This window comes from Rhinolophus sinicus, linkage group LG03 (genome assembly GCF_036562045.2).
Source record: "Rhinolophus sinicus isolate RSC01 linkage group LG03, ASM3656204v1, whole genome shotgun sequence".
In the NCBI taxonomy this organism is placed as follows: domain Eukaryota; kingdom Metazoa; phylum Chordata; class Mammalia; order Chiroptera; family Rhinolophidae; genus Rhinolophus; species Rhinolophus sinicus.
This window is the reverse complement of record NC_133753.1, coordinates 69,758,410-69,776,007: the sequence shown is the minus strand read 5'-3', so window position 1 is coordinate 69,776,007 and position 17,598 is coordinate 69,758,410. Positions and strand designations below refer to the sequence as shown.

Below are 17,598 nucleotides of genomic sequence, written 5' to 3'. Positions count from 1 at the left end.
TGCTCAGGGAGACACCATCTAAGAGGGGCAGCACTGTGATTGGATTTTCAGTGCAGAAATATATCGGGCTGTGGGAGACTGGCCTTCAAGGCGTCCCATGCTCTGGCTACACCCCACATCTCCTACTTCCCTTGGCTGTGCTTGTGTCCCTCTCACTGCACTCCACCCTCACTGGTCCTCTTCCATTCCTTACAAAGGCCACGTTCATTTCTTCTTCTGAGTCTTTGAAGACACAGCACGTCATCAGTGAACAGCACTGCACATTCCCTCTGTGCCAAATGATTTTCCACCTCACTCTTTATAGCTAGCTCCTTTCCTTTGCTAGGTTTCAGCTTAAATGTCACCTCAAAGAGGCCTTCCCAGATTTCCCTTCCCTAATGTAAATCACCCTAACTCTCTTATATTCTACACAGCACTTACTATTTTTTTTGTTCGCCTACTGTTTTCATTTGTGTTAATCTCCAGAATAGCACCTGAGTGATGACTTTCAAGTGTCTGTTGAATGAATAATTAAAAAAAAGGTACTGAAGGTGGATATATCTGTTAGAAAGGGATTGTGATTGTTGAGATAAATGACGAAAGCCAGAAGTAAGGCTGTATCTGTAAAAATGTAGAGGAGGAGACCATATACAAGAGATATTTGGAAATAGAATTGCTCCAGTTAGCCACATCAGATGCAAATGATGTTGGAGAAGAAGTCTTGTATGTACCTTGGGTTTCTGGCTTCACGAGAACGTGTGTCATGGTGCCAGAAACATAAACTGGAAATAGAGAAGGAAAAGCATGGGTAGAAGCCGAAAGATCAGTTCTGCTTGGGGTGATTTGAGTCAGAGATGATTGGACACATTTTAGCTCAAGTGTTCAGTGTGTTCAATGAGCATCTGAAAAGTCTGGCCTGATGCTAAATAGATAGGGCTAGGTTAGAGACATAACATCTCCCAAAAGGTAGCCATCCTCATGTGTTTCCCTCTACCTAAGATGGTCTTGGACATCGTGTAGGAGAAAGACAAATCCCTATACTGACTGAAGCTTAAAGCACCGCATGACTAAGGAGAGGACCTTGGTCATGGGGGAAGAATGGTTTCAGGAAACTGACTCTAATACCCTCACCACTTGGATTTGGTCCAAGGGAGACTCTGAAGAAGTGACTTACTTCTTGCTGGTTTTCCATCTGCTAAACTGGATGACTTGTATTTAAAAGCATTTTGGCTTCCTTGGACCCAGTTTCTGCCTACAGGACTGCAAATTAGTGTTTTCATTCCATGCTAGTGATTTCCTCTTATTCTTTTCCCAGAGGAGATGGAAAATTGCTGTTGACTATTTTTGACATAAACCTCTGTATGCATTGCAATAGACGAGGTGCCAGAAACCTCCTGGCATTCATTTGGAATTTCCCGTACATGCAGAATTCATATTTATAATATTTAATCTAACATCAAAATAAAACACTTTAGTTTAGTTCCTACTAGTCCAGAATCTCAGTTTGAGAGTTCATCAGCATCAAAATTATCTTTCTGTTTACGAATCTCATACCAAAATGTGAGAGGATGCCGGAGAGTTATATGCCCAGTCTGAAACCCAGATCTGAGAATGGACTTTGCTCACTTTTGCCTAATAATTTCTAAAAATATTTGTCAAGGTTTCTGCTAGTTGTCTAAAACATAATAAATTTGACCAGGCATCTAAAGTTCACCACTAATTGTCTAGGACTTTCCTGAGGAACATTCTAATTCTAACCTAGAAGACCCTATACTCAAAGGCACTTGGTCTCCAAATTTTTTATTGTGTGCCTGTATCAGTAAAAAGTTTTGAGCCTGCTTCTCAAGGAGTTTTCTAAAACATGTACTTCATGTAAATGTGTGACAGAACTAACATTCACATTATAAAACATAGAAAAATTAAAGTGAGATTAATAATAATTTTTAATGGTTTCTTTGATGGCTTTGGGTTCTCATTAGCTAATCTCTCAAGGCTCAATATATAAATAGGTGAGGCTCATTACAATAATAGTGGATTTAAACCCACATTTCAAACAGTCCCTTGATGAGTTCTATTATAATTTATGGAAGTCAACATCTTGGCAAATCTGATGTGACTGTCCTTGCTTTTAACTCATTCCATGACTGATGAAGAACTTGTCTAGCAATCAAAGTGTCTGCTCCATCATTTTCTTATTGTTGACAGATTATCTTCAATCTGGGGTTTCCCTGCAGAAATCTTTTGAAGCCAACTTATTTATTTTGTCGAGTTTAGTTTAGTGAAAACAGATTTTAGAATCAGAAAACTTCATTTAATTCCCCCTTGCCCCCCGAATCATAATATGTTGAAAGTAAAAGAACAAGTAAGGATGCCATGCATGGAGGAGTTTACCCACCAAAGTTGAGAGGTGATCATGACCTGCTCATGTACGTACTGAAGGTACCAGGGTCAATCAACTTATTAAATATTGGCAGATCTCGTTTTTTAAAAAATATCTTTAGATGAATATAAACAGTCATTCTAATACTGCCCTTTCCTTTCCCACCTGTCTCGTCTTCCCACTGAATCTAAAACACCTGAGCAGGAGGGCTCCCACCCACCTCTTTCTAGACCACTGTACATTCCTTCCCTCAGAGCTGAGTCCAAAAAGCAGAGGGTAGCCTTTCTTTGTACTTTCCCTTCAGGCACTGGCTGAGACCATCCAATCTGCCTGGAATGTAATTTTGGCTTAAAAGAACCAGAACTAATGAAAGAACAGAAGCAGCTTAATCCAAACTCTTTCTCATTCCACTGCCCTACGGAGCATAGAGGGATGAAGGAGGGGAAGTTGTGTGAATTCTATGCTGTAGCCCTTCTTTGAGGTTTGAACCATGGACAATTTTAATTGCACCTATAAAATGGCACCTTGGGCTCCTCCAGGCATGTAGCACATGCCTGGACTTAGGTGGGAATTAGGATTTTTAGTTTATAAGATTGAGTGATTTTGAGCTTTCGGAATCGATTAGATAAGTGTCCCTTTTGGGGTTTTCATTTTTCGTCCACGTCCCAGCCGGCTCCTGTTCACAGGTCCTTATGCTTGCCTCCTATCCTCATCAAAGTACGAATTAAGGACTGCATTAACTAACATGGCACGCTAGCAGGCATTCGGCAATGTGAATGAGATTGTAAAATATATTCCCTTGATAGTGCTTGTTCTTTATGTGTCCGGGGGCACCTTTTGCTTGTGTTTCTTCATTCTTTGTGCTCTTGCTTCCCTTCTTCGTTCTGCCATGCAGTGTCAAATCGCAATTATTCATATCTTTTCAAGAAACTTAGACTTTATATACTTGTCGATTTTCTTTTCTTTTAATATTGGTATTTTTCTTTTCAGATAATTATTTTTCAAGCTCCTGATTTCTTTCTTTTAGAAATTATTTTGCTGCGATTTCAACTACAATACTGACTATTTTGAATAACTGCAAATAATTAACAAAGATTGAAATTTGAGCATTTCATTCCACAGACTAAGACAGCATATTAGAATTTAATTATTAGTGATTACTATTTAAATGGTGAAATTCTTGTTGTGTATACTACAAAACAACTTTCTTTTTTAGCAGGAGCTGTATATGGTGCCCACTGGGAGACTATAGATTTATGTAAAAAGCCTGTGATGCCATTGAGAGACCAAGACTTCTGTATAGACTGTTGTGGTATCTGGTTAACTGATTTGTTTGGGTGTATTTTTTGAAGTGGTGAGGATTGTAGGTAAAGTGATTATTTATAGTCTAATACTTTTAAAGGGATCAAAGAAAAACAATCATAAATTTGATTATGGAACTGAGCTTTAGACATGAAGCTGTGTGACTTTCTGCCCTCGTTTTGTCCTCTGTAAAGCTAGGGACAGCAGTCACACCCTCCTCATATGATTAAATGTAAAACACTTAGGGCGATGCCTGAAACACCGGAAGCTCCCAATAAATGTTGGCTATTAATTTATTAAGTATGAATCCCTAGCAAGGTCTGCCTACTGTCCCTCTGGTGTAGTGGACAGAGATTCCTTTCAATTGATTCACGTCCTCAGCATTTCATCTGGATACTCGCATAGAGCAAGGCTTTGTGCGTTCCTGTGTCCCCACGTCACAGGCAAGCCCAGTGCCGACTGGAGGTGGAACATCGTAATCGGTGAGGCATCTTAGAAGAGAGCCATGGCCGCTGTGAACAGACGTGGTTCCAGAGCTCTCAGTGCGGCGGGTTCTGTGCAGCTCCTGCTCTGTCTCACCCTCCCCGTTCCTCCCTTCTTTGCAACTCTTGCCCAGTTTTAACATGGTCTTCCCTCTCAGTGATGGCCTTGTTGTTGGGAAGTGAAACTTCACAGAGTTCTTCTGGCCTTGCTCTCAGATTCTACCACTGCCTCCTTCCATGACCCTACATCCTTGCCTTTTCCTTGGTACAGGTTAAGGGTTTGTGGAAGTTTTGGGGGGTAGGTTACCTGAAAGTTTTAAAAACCCAGGGCCTCCTATGCTACTTTCCCCATTCTGTTCTCTTTTCCTTACAAATTGAGTATCAAGCCCTAAAAATATCAGTAATTGGGGCAAAACTGCTAAGTCATCACATTGCTACTTGAAAGTTAACATTGTTAACAAAGTAATTTCCATTAATAGCGTCAAGTAATTTTAATAATCTTTGCTTTCTTGGGCTGAGAATAGATCTAGTCCATTTGCAAGTGATTATTAAAATCCCAGTTTGTATAAGATATCGTGTCAACTACTTAAGGAAATACCAAGAAGCATAAAGTAGGCTACAAAGAGGGTATTTTTAAAACCAACATTAGCCAAAGCTGGTAAACTAACCCAGCCTTATCTGTCTGTGACATCTTCCACACTTTGGATGACAAGATTTTCTTTGGCTAATCTAACAGACTAAGGAGTGTGCCTTCCTACCTCAGTCTCCCACGTGTTTCTTGCCCAAGGGTGCTTCTTTAGTCAAAAAGAACAGCTCCCCTAAATAACTGCTTGTTTTTTACTAATTAGAAGCCTTTCAAACAGCAAACACTGTCATTCTTTGTTTATTTGGATACGGCACACTTGGGGGGAAAGTGTTCAGGGTTAAAAATGGCTGCAAGGCTGAGAGAATTCCTCCATGTTCTTTCTCCTTACCCTGGTCTTGTGCAAAGCTGTCTCCAAACCGGAGAGGTAATTTGCCTATTGTGTGAAACCCTGACTCTGGGCATGTGCCTGAAGCAGGCACATACTTTTTATGTGCGCCTGTTAGTTTGAATTTGTGATGCTGATCTGCTTTTTGTCCCTGCTGACGGTTATTATATCTTAATGGGCGAAACACTACTCTAATGATCCTTGTGTATATAATTCTTGGAGTACAGAGCAGGCACCAGAGGACCACATAAAAATGTTTGCCTCAATTTCCCTGCAAAAAAGGAGCCCAGAAACCAGACTTGACCAAGTAACAGATTTTTAAAGGTAAAGGAACCCAATAAAATTACCAGCTTTTCACAGCGTGTGTCTACTTCCTTTCGGCATATTGTGAGGTGTAGGTGAAATATTCTAACTGAATTGACAGTGTGAGTGGGGATAACTAAGGAGAGAGGGAGATAAAAGTAAAAACCACCAGCAATGATTGATATTGCAGTAGCAATGAGTTGTTGGGGTCTCAACTTTGTGGATTTGACACTTCACCTTTCTGACACCATCTGCAGGAGTGTTGGTATAATGAGCCCTCTACAGATGGGAACAAAAGCTAGAATTACTTGGAATTACTGTATCAGGACTTTGAGGCAAGCTATAGAATTGTGTAGGCTGGTATTTGCTTATTCAACTTATAAGATAAAAGGTGTGAGCATGTGAGAGAGAGGCAGACAGAGCAACAGGGACAGAGTGTGTTTTTAAAGTATAAAATGGAGGGTGCTACCTGATCCTAGATAACTCCAAAATTATTTTAATCAGTGCTTGATTTCTTCCTACATTGTAATCATCGCTTAACTAATTAAATGGGCTCGTGATGACAGTTTGATTGTAAATGCCTTCAAGAGTCAATTCTCTAATACACTGTCCCAGCATTTGGGAAACAGAATGATCAGGTATTGATTCTGGCCCTATGTAGGAACTTAACTGTTTTTGTTGATTAGGAGGCAGAATTATGTCCTTGCAAGATAGCTTTTTTAGGAGTTCTAGGGGTTAAGCTTTTTTTTTTTTTTTTTTTTTTTTTGCCTTTTAGACCTTTGGCCAATAACATAACCTCCTTTGGCCACTCTGGAGGATAGAAATAACAGAAATAATTTAATTTCCTTGAGTTCCTGGGATCAACCAGATGATCTCTTCATAGTGCTTCTTCCACCTCTGTATTTTATCTTACTTTTATTTTTAAGATCCGTACATGGAAGAGGAGAAAGCTTCAGTGGAATGCATGGCGCTGGCCCTAAATTAACCCATCAGCTTCCTCCTTCGCCAGTCATTTGCTCTGTCCCATTCCTTCCCAGGTCCTGGGGGGAAGATCAGATGGCATGTCCAGCTCTTAAACACCTCTGCCTATTTCTGTGGTGGGTCCACAGCTCTTCCCCCAAAACTAGGCGTAAAGTCTCTGAGTGGTCGACACTGCAGTTTCCTCAATCCCAGAGCTCTGTATGTGCTCTAGTGTCTTTCTCCTCTGGCCTGTTCTTTCTGTCCACAGTACGCAGGTCTTTGCTGCCTCTTGCCCACTGGCATAGGTCCGAAACCAGTCGTTCCAGATTGTGACGTGTGGTGTATAATCTAGCTATCCAATTTACTCCCCACTCATAGCTGCTCAATGCTCCCCACCACGGTGTCTCAGGGGCATGGCAGGCTCTTCATCATGGCATTCAGAATCCCACAAGATCTTGCTCCAAACTATGTTTGCAGCCTTCTCTCCTTAGTCCCCTTCATTTACACTCTTTTCAACCCAAATTTGAACTACCTGCTATTGCCTGCACCTGGCATCAGCTTGTCTGCATCTGCCTCTTCCACTTGGAACGCCTCACATCCTTCCAGTTGATGCTCACTGGCAGTAGGTGTAAATTTACAGAGTGTGTTTGCTGGGAATGAATTTGGCTTACTTCATGGTGATTAATAAATGGGGGTTTCAGGTGTCTGCTGGAGCAGGGTAACAGTTGAATTGTTACTGGTAACCTTTTTGCCTAAGGCAATACTGCTATTTAAAAAAGGTTTGGAAGGTTAAGAATGAGGGGAAAGATACTTTCCTTAAAAATGAGAAATTCACTTGTTACACTTAATTATTTTTTGGTAAGGACTATTAGGCAAGACGTGCATCTTATTGGGTAGGGGCATTATTATGCAACTCTACTGACTAAGCTTTGATTTTTCAATAGGGACAAACGGGGATGGGCGAAACTTAATTCAGCTATACACCCATACTATCTCATCTGTCAAAAATTCTGTCCCTTTTAACATCCCTATGTTTTATTTTGGTTTGTTTTTAAGACTCCATGCTTTCTTAATCAAGAAACTTTGCCTGATACCGAGCAGAAGGACTCACTCTGGGATTCCTGTAGCATCTATTCCATCCACAAACGATTTTTTTTTTAATTCCTATTACACCCCAGATGCTATGCTGAGAGCTGGGGATATCAAGGTGTCTAGAACGATCCCTGACTACAAGTCCTTCACAGTCCAGTGGGAGAGGGAAACTGTTAGGCAACAGACCTTAATACAAGATCTTAAAGTAGACTCTTCTTACCGTATGTAAAATATGAGTACAGTGCCATGGGAAAGGAAAAGAGTGAGGACTTAATGATTCCAAGGTCAAGGTGCTCCTTGCAGGGCAGGAAACCTTTCACCTGAGCCTTGGAGGATGAGGTGTGGAAGGGAAGAAGCTGTAGCTTGTTCAGGAATGGGGAGCTGCCCAATCTGGCGGGAGCGCAGGGTGCATGGGAGGAATGGACCTGATAGGATGTGAGGAAGTGTAGCTCAGGGCCAGGAAGGGAATGGACTTACAAATCAGGCCAAGGGGGGTTGGGCTTTATCCAAATTTAAAGGAAAGACGTCAGAGTTGTTTTAAACATCAGAGTAAAATTTTGAGACCCAGCTTTTACAAATATAACCGATGGTATGATGAAGTGTCAATTGGTGGGAAAGATGGAAATTAGAGATAAAAATTCGTTAACTTTCTGAATGGACATATAGGTATCTTGTATTTCCCTTAAGACATTTGGTACTTTTTTTTTTTGTAATTAGAGTTATTTGTGCATATATCTTTCCTATTGATAATGCTTCCTAAAGTTGGGCCTGAAGTGGGGTTTTGAAGGACTGAAAGGGTTTAATAGCAACTATTCCTATCTGAAACTTTCAAGAATTCTGTAAAGTTTCATTTATAGCATAAAATGCTCAGTAGTTTAAGTCTTTTTTAATTATTTCCAGATGTCAGAGGAGATAGGCATTAACAAGCTTTAAAACACATTAGCAATCTGTATATTTAAAATCATAATAGCCATAGTTCATAGGTACCATTTTGAGTTTATGCCATGCTCTGTGCACTCTGCCAAGCATACACGTTATCCCCCTTACTATTTTCAGTAAATGGTATTAAACCCTTTTTATGAATATGCTGAGGCTCAGACCATTTACCTTTCCAGAGTCACATAGTGAGTATGTTTGGATGCCTCCATGATCGTCATCTTGGTCTTTTCCTGTACCTTGAGCCTGTTCCTTCATTAGAAAAAGAAACTTCCTTTTGCAGTTACCACTCCTTGGAATGCTCTTCCCCAGAGATTCCCAGAACTGACCTCTTTCGCTCTTCACTTAACAGTCACCTCCTCAAAGAAGTCTTCATCAATCATCTATCTCATGTTGCTCATTTCTCTACTTTCGTCATAGGATATCATTATCTGAAACCTATTTACTAGTCTTTTTGTCCGTCCCGTAAGCTAGAGTATAAATTCATGAGATCAAATGCTTTGAATATCCTATACACTTTTGATTTGTATAAGCACAGCATTTTAGAACAGTTTCTAGAACTTAATACACATTCAATAAATATTTATCCAAGGGATGGTTGAATGAATGAACCAAGCATGGGTCTCCAGGCGCGTGCTTGTTCTTCTGTCCCGTCCTCCTTAGATGTTTTCTTTCTGCTACCTAGTACCTGGAGGGGCACTGGCTGACCATATAACCCTTCAAACTGTGGGTCTGGGACCCAGACTGGTTAATGTTTAAAAACTAATTATTTACTCACTAGGAATAGAAGCCCACAGATCATTCTCTATTTCATTAGTTAAGATTACTTGATTATATCTAAACTTATAGTCCATGCATAGTACCTAGGATGGATGATTAGAAGTGAACGTTTCTGATAAATTATTTAGGATTTCACCTTTTCTTACTGCATTCTCGTTGGCTGATTTTTTTTTGTAAGAGAATATAGGAATTTACATAAAATAGACATTGCTCTGGGCTAGTTTCTGTTTTTTAAAGCAACAGCCATGTTAAAATGCACAGTCTATCTAATAAATTAGTGAATTCTTATTATCTTCATGTACAAAATAACAGTCCTGGAAGGGCAAATTCTTTCATTCTTTCCTCAAACTACATTTTTCTTTTGTGGTTTCGTATTGGCTTTTCCAGTAGTGTAATTTTTCTTTGTCTTGGTGGAATCTGAGGTGACTAACTTTGCCAGTAGAATATTAACCTCTTCTTTTCTCACTGCCCCACCTATCTAGGAATAGCTTGCTGATTAACTCCTAAGTTAGAGAAGGTGGCCTGTGAAGGAATTTTAAGTACATTTCTCGGTGTTCTGTGAAGTTACATGATCATAGCTGAGTTAATTAACTTTATTAAAGTTGTATAAAGGCATTCATATGATTCTAAACTACAGAAGAAGCAAAACAATTTGAAAGCAACCTTCCCTTTACCTTGATCCCTACTTTCTCTGAAAACCATGGTGTAATGCCAATGAACAGAATAATGGTTGACGAGCAAAATTTTAAGGCATTCTAAATATCACTGGTTGGTTTAATAAAATTAATTAGCCTGCCACAGAGAAAATTTACTAGCGTGCTGGTTAATTTCACAATGTAAAGTCAGAGAAGGGAGGTGGGGTTGAGGGAACAAACTTTATTAGTTTTGAATAATTATTTAAAGATGTGGAGCTGCCTATTTCAAACACTTTGATTGTCAAATCCATTAAGGCTTTAAAAACTCCACGTTTATATCCTGGTATATATGGGAAGGAATCTCTCTAGATGAAATTATAAGCATATTAGTTAACAGCTAAGTGACTTATTAAAGATACAGAACAACAAGTAGAATCCTAATAAAACCATGGGAATGAGAATTTGCCTTAAGACTGACTCATGGGAGGTTTCCATAATCTTAATTTGCCATTGATGCAATGATTGCTTTTTCTTGTCTTTTTAATCCAAACAAGATGTTTGCAGTGGCCATGGAAAGGTGCCTGAAATCACATGCCTGAATTCATTTAATTTGCCAACATTGTCTTTTTTTTCTCTTTCTTCTTGGTAATGGGCAAGAGTCAGTTCTGGTGCATTAGGTACTAAATCTCTTCAATTACCAGCCGGGAAGAAAGATTTAAAATTGGGCTTCAAATCCACAAACTGATTTAGTTTTAAAGCACGTACACTTCTCCTGTGGAGCCTAAATTAAACTGCAGAAAGGACTAGAGCCTGAGGAATTAAACCAGGCAGGGCCAAGGTTCAGGCCAGCAATAGCAACCATTTTGGTTTCTTTCACTGGGCACCCCCTAGTGCAAAAGCAAAGGGAGCAGCAACGAGCTGAAAGACGCAACTTGTGTAAGAAAGTGCAATATTATATTGCTTGGAATCTAGTATGGGGGAGTCTAACCAAGCCCTGTATTTTTTCTTCTCTTTCTTTCTGGGTGCTCGGCAGCCATTTTCAATGTGGATGACTCTGTAGTGGACCTGGAGACTCTGGCAGCCTTATATGAAAACGTGAGTACCGAAAAGACACAGCGCCACTTTCCAGATTTCCATATCGTTCCTAACCAAAACAATTTCAAGGTCTAAAACATAGTTACCTGTGACTCCTTCCACCTAAAGAATCACTGAGCTATTCCTGTTCTCTGGCAGTAAGGAGTTTGACATAGCATGAAAGAGATTAGGACTCAGAAACGCAAGCCCAAATATGAGCGGACATGAGACAAGCACTAGGTTCCGGAACCCTCTGGTGGTATCGGGGTTAGTAGATCTCTTTGCACACCTGCCAGGGAGGGTAGTTCAAGGTGGAGGCCACTTCTACGTGAAGGAACCCAGCCCTGTGGCTTGCTGTCAGTTAATGAGGTAAGCTACTGGTTCAGGTTGCTGTACACCAATGTCTTCCTCTGAGGGATGGGAATGCTGGTACCAGCTTGGATGCTTGCTTTTAGTCCAAATGAGCTGATGGTATGAATGCGGAAAGTAACATAGCATGGTAGGTGTGTGTTTTGGATTTAGAGTCAGACAGTCTTAGGTTTACCACTTTCTGCTGAGTGATGTGGGGCCTGTTAAACTCTTGATGCCTGTCTGGTCATCAGTACAATGGGAACTATAATGGGCTGTACCTGATTTTTTATGAGTATTAAGAGATAAGATGTGTAGCAGTAGCAATGTCTTTTGAAAATAAACCACACTGTACACATAGATGGTCTTTAAATTTGGGTTATATGAGGAAATAACCCACACAATTGACAGGCTCTCTTGAGAAGATGACACAGGGGAGTCAAGAATTTCTATAATTTTTGACTGTTCTGGTTCACTGACTCGGTGAGGATTTGAAAATACATTGAACCAGATTCTCTTTACTGAAGAAATGGTATTTCCCAGGAAGCTGCCTGGAGCTCTGGAGGTCAGCGAGCTCAAAAATGATTCATTTCAATACTAAGTATCTTATAGACTATTTGCATAGTGTGATAAGCCAGCCTACTGGGATTGCCAGTTCCCTCCACAATTTTATATCCTTTATGTACATCAGGAGCTGTTGAGCATGCGTGGGTGAGAACTTCTCGCATTTCTATCAGTAAGGCTTTCATTAATAGACAAGAAGGCATACAGATACCAGGTTATCAGGAGCTGGCACTGCATTTCTTACGTTCCTGGAGGGCAGTGTGATATCATGGAAGAGAGATTCCGAGTCAGTCCCTTTTAGCAGGTACTTAGTGTAAGCCTCAGTGGAATCATCTATAAAATGAGTATACACTAATTGATGTTGAAGACCTTTGTAAAAGGCAAAGTGCCTTCTAGAAGTTTTTTGTTGTTACTATGGACCCAGGACTGTGCACATACTTGGTACTTGTCAACTTACAGTAGAGATAAGCTGCATACAACTCAAATAGTTGAATAAATTGAGAAAGTATGGGACCAAATGCCAACATAAGCACTACAGGCAAAATTAATTACAAAACTTAGAAAAAGAGAAGGTGGTGACTGACTAGAAATAAAAAGTCAGGGGCCTGCATAAGTGAGGAGGGCTGTTGAGGGTCAGAAGGCAAGTGCTAAGGACAACTTGAGCTACATCTGCTTACAGGCAAAGAGAGAGGACTCGAAGTTAGCAATCCAGTGTCCCGGCTTCTACCATCGATCCAGCTAATGTCACTCGTTAGGACCATTCGTATTAGCCAGTGGTTCTCAAACATTAGTGTGCATCGGAATCGCTCGCAGGGCTTGCTGGGCCTCACCTAAAGTTTCCTAAAGCTGGGGTAGGGCCAGTAGTTGGCATGTCTAGCTAGTGACAGGTGGTACTGAAGCTCCCGGTCCAGAGGCCACACTTTAAGACACGTTGCTTTAGACAGATTCTCCTTGTTCATTTTTTTGTGTTTTGTTTTGTTTCCTTTTGAACACAGAGAGCCCAAGAGGATGAATTGGTTAAAATAAGAAAGTATTATGAGACATCCAAAGAAGAAGAGTTGAAGCTGCTGGATAAACCTGAGCAGTAAGGACGCTAAAACACGTTTTTTGGGGGCCAAAAGGAGAAGGGCGATCTCTATCATCCAGCCTCCCAGCTCTGAATAATCACCTCTAAGTTGTGCAATGAGCCTAAGTCTCAGCTCCATCATTCCCGTGACCTATTGCATGCAGCAGGATGACCTAACTGCCCGGAAAAGCAGCCACGAGATTTGTGCTGCTGGATAGAATATGTCTCAACCCCTTTCCCCACCCCTCGTGATTCCCCTTTCTTGTTCTAGCAAGTTGTTAATGCCTCCTAGACTAAACATTCTGGCCAAAAGGGTAACTGAAGAAGGAAGAGGTCATTACTCTGTTTAAGATTCTGCTGATCAGTTAAAAAAATGATGTCAGAGTCACACCACTGCATTGATGTTCCTAAATGTCGTATCCAGTAAACGTAGGCTGAATGTGCCAGGCTTTCCCAAATTTCCCCACCTGCTCTGCCTGGTTTGGACATGACTTTTTCATCCTCTCTTGGCGTGCGTTGTTCTCTCCATGCACTATCTAGAGTTGTTCGCTCTGTGGTTTGGGGTGTTGTTCCACACCCTTTGAAAACCCAGAACTCTAACGTGCAACTAAGTGACTCATCCTCGGCTGGGCTCCTGGGGTCTGCAAACCATGGATAAGCTTCTGGGGCTCTGCAGACCCTCAGCCCCCTCCAGCTTCACATGGCCCAAGACTCTTGTGAGAGTGTGAAATGGGTCCAGAGGGGACAGAGGACTCCTTTGCCTGTTGCTATCTTGGATGTTTCATGTCCAATGTAGGCCGCCCGTCTCAGCCTGGAGATGAGGCAAGAGGAGGAAACAAAAAGAAAATTGAGTGATAAAGCATCAGGTAATAAGTCAGCCCTAGACTTATGCAGGGGCTGTAGCTTGTGCTGAAAGCTACCTGCCTTGCCTTTGGGTATTGTAGAATGCCCCACTCCCCTTGGATGCCTGGGCATTCAGGCCCAGAAAAACATTCCCAAATGGCTGGGCAAGGGATTTCTAGGTTTACTCAGTTATTGACAAACCTTCATGATAATTCTGGGAAACTTAGGTCCTTAGGTGAATTGTTCTCACACAGAGCATAGGTCAGGATTCCCCACCCCCACCCCAAAGTTATTTCGTGACGCCTAGGAACATTGTGAATCAATGCAAATGGGGTTCCATTGCCCTTTTGTTGCATCAGCCTGAGCTATCCTTAGCAACTCTCGGCCCTACGTCAGATTTTTCTAACTTAATAAATGAATCCCCATTAATGTGCTAATCACTGAAAATTAAGTGACTAATGATGGAATAGTTAGATACTGACAAGGCCATGGGGAATATTTGAAGACTGTCTTAGCTTGGGCTGCTATAACAAAGTACCCTAAACTGAGTGACTTATAAACAACAGGAATTTGTTTCGCACAGTCCTGGAGGCTGGAAGTCTGAGACCAGGGTGCCAGGATGGGCAAATGCTGGTGACAGCTTTCCAGGTTCCAGGCTGCCCACTTCTCTTTGTATTCTCACATGGCAGAAAGCAAAGCGAGGAAGCAAGCTCTGTGTCTCTTCTAAGAGCACAAATCCCACTCATGATGGCTCTACCCTCGTGACCTAATTACCTCTCAAAGATCCTACCTCCTAATACCATCACACTGGGGATTAGGATTTCAATTTAAGGATTTTAGGGGGACACAAACATTTAGTCCTTAACAGGGACAAGAGGGCATATCAAGCTTTGGGTAATGCCACCTGTGCCTCATTGAGAAATGATACTCTAAGCCTAGAGTTGGCAAACTTTTCCTGTAGAGGACCAGATAGTAAGTATTTTAGGCTTTGTGGGCCATACAATTTGTTGGAACTATTCAAGCCTGATGCTGTTTTGCAAAAGCAACTATAGACAATACGTAAGCAAATGGGCGTGACTGCGCCAATAAAATTTTATTTATGGATACCAAAATTTGAATTTTATATCATTTTTACATGTCATGAAATGTTACCCTTCTATTGATTCTTTTTTCAGCCTTTTAAAAATGTAAAAAACATTCTTAGTTGATGGGCCATACAAAAACAGGCGGTGGGGCGAATTTGGCCTGTGGGCTATAATTTGCAGCCTGTGCTCTAAGCTATGGGAGTGGCCAACCCAGTGAAAGGAAGTCCTGCGCTACCAAAGTGTTCCCCTTTTCCTTTTGTGTTAATGCCTTTCTAGCATTATTTTTCAAGATTAATGACCAGGACACAGAATAATGGTGGCAGGTAATTGACATATAACTTACTATTCCTATTTTCTCTATGGATGATCTGGATGGAAGAGCATTTTTAAAGTTTGTAAATAGTTATTGTGATGACCTCCTGAGCATGCTAAGTTACCTACTGACAGCAAAGAGGCCTGTGGTGTTGTCCTGGTGAGGTGACGTTCCTTGGGCTCTGTTGCTGGAGGGTGAGGAGCAAAGAGGTGGGGACTTCAGGCCTAAGTGAGTTTCACCTTTGCTTTTGACCTCCTGCACAGTGCCGCGTTTGTTTGATTTACACCAGAGCCTGATTTTCTGGCAACTTATTTGCCATTAGCTCCAAGTTAGTTGACTATAAGCATGTTTTACGTACTGGAAAATACGCATCATTTATAGTTTCGGCATTACAATTTCCTAAGAACCCCATGGCGCCCAGCCCTATAAATCATAGCATGGAGAGGCCGGCCTCATCACTCACCTCATCAGCTTTCTTACACCCCGGTGCCAGGTTTAGAAAGCCATTTCCTATAAAGGTGTCATCTGCCTGGAACCAGGCTGTCTGAGAGCCACTCCCTTCCGAGATGGCAGTCCACTCTTTACACTGTGCCTTGGGATGGCGGTGATGTGAGGTGAGGCTCTATTGGGCTTGATTAGGCCTGATGCAAGCTTTTTGTGGTCTAGAGTGAGGACACCATACACAGCCTATTGTGGGATGCTCCACTAGGGTCCCCACTGCCTTGGGACTCCCATAAAGAAGACACACTGATTTCTGAAATAAGGCTCTGTGAGTGAACTCCTCTGTGGAAGAACACAGATTAAACAGGAAATGATGCTGTGTACACAGCCTCTGTGTGCACACATACCTGACATAATACCATGTGGGGGCTTAGGGGTTGATACACCAAATGTTAGTCCCTTAAAAGCAGTGGACCACATTACATCATTCCACCTGTCAGCTCAGTTGCTGCCGTAGATGAGTAACCTACACAATGTGAGATACAAAACTTCTCTCCCATATGCAGGCTGAAGTTGCAACCCTTCCTGGGAAAATAAGCCTGCATTGGGGAAAGGTCCCTAGCACGTGGCTCCTTTAGTGGGCCTTTAGTCCTCGCTAATACTAGCCCTAGGGTATAAAATTAGACTAATTCAAAGGAAATCAGTCTATAAATATTCGTTAAGCACCAAGGCCCAATGTCCAAGACCAAGAGTTCATCTCTCTGCCCTTATGGGCAGCGAATAAAACACAGTTGGGAGATAAGATATTTATCAGACACTGTCCCACAACCTTTGAGGTTACTTATACTTCTGATACTTTCCCAGATAGATGGGAAAGGAGCCGTGGTGCTCTTCCTGAAAGCTTTGCTTGGCTATTTTTGGGCAGAAAGTGACATAAAATCATATTTTTCCCCCACAAATTTGCTTCTTCATTATATCGTATCTTCACATTTCATCTGGTGTCCAAGCCCAAAACCTGTATGTCATCCCGAATGCTATTTAAAATCCTTTGGGATTGGTCAGTTATTCTGGCTCTTGCTACCTTAGTTTTCTCATCCATTTGCCCTCTGCATTCACACTGCAGGCCCTCTTACCTTCCCTCTGAGAATCATGCAGCTTCCGTCTTATCAGTCTCTAAGGCTCAAATCTGCTCTCACCCCCAATCCGTCGGCCAAGCCACGGCCATGGCGATTTTCTAAAACAAAAAGCTGAAAGGATCACTTCTCTGTTTAAAATCCTTCATTCATTCATTTAGAAGTTTAAACTATGTTGGAGCATCTGACTCCTACTCACTTCCCCTACAAGTATCATTCAGCCTGTCTAGGCTCTGCCGGGCAGTTTCTCACATGTGCCCTGTAAGACACCAGAGAGCTCCAGGAAACTTCGGCTGACATGTCCCTCCAGGGCTCTGGCTTTGATGCCCTGTGTGTGGCTTCCATAGCTCCTATTACAGCCTCCGTCACTGATAGCACACATCACGCTCCATGGTAATGGTTGATTTATTTCTCAGGTTATCAAGTAGGAACTGTATATAGTTTAAATGCTGTGCTCAGGTCTTAGCATGGTGTCTGACACTGTAAATGCTTCATGCATGTGTATAGGACTGACTAAACTCAGTCCTGGTGAATGATGCTCTGATATTAACTTTCCGTGACACATTTCTCCCAGTTTTATCCAAAGTAGTATAAGATTCCTGAATTTCCTGCCCCGCCCCCCAACTCCCGCCCCCTGCCCCACCCAACTCTGGATATGTGTATCAGGCCCCTCTCCATGCACAGGACACTGGATCTTTAAGATTCTCTGTCAGCCTTCTCACTGCAAACCCTGATCCCAGACAGGCTTCAACCCCAGAGAGCCTTGCAGTTATAGTTTACTGTCTCCAGGGTAACATAAGCTGGTGAGCCTATGGACTGGTCTCCTCATATTGCTCTTAAACCTCCTGTTCTGAGACTAGTTGCAACTAGTAATTGTTCACCTAGCATTTCCTCCTTTTCATCGATGTCCT

At 41.7% G+C, this 17,598-nt stretch overlaps 1 protein-coding gene across 4 annotated transcripts in view; it reads left to right on the top strand.

Moving 5' to 3' along the window:
• Positions 1-17,598, top strand: part of FMN1 (formin 1) — a 379,042-nt gene that overhangs the window by 230,553 nt on the left and 130,891 nt on the right. For all 4 annotated transcript variants that reach the window (XM_074327935.1, XM_074327933.1, XM_074327934.1 and 1 more), the window contains 2 exons: positions 10,854-10,915; positions 12,802-12,890. In XM_074327935.1, the coding sequence (XP_074184036.1) occupies positions 10,854-10,915; positions 12,802-12,890 (151 nt within the window). The remainder of the gene's footprint in view (positions 1-10,853; positions 10,916-12,801; positions 12,891-17,598) is intronic.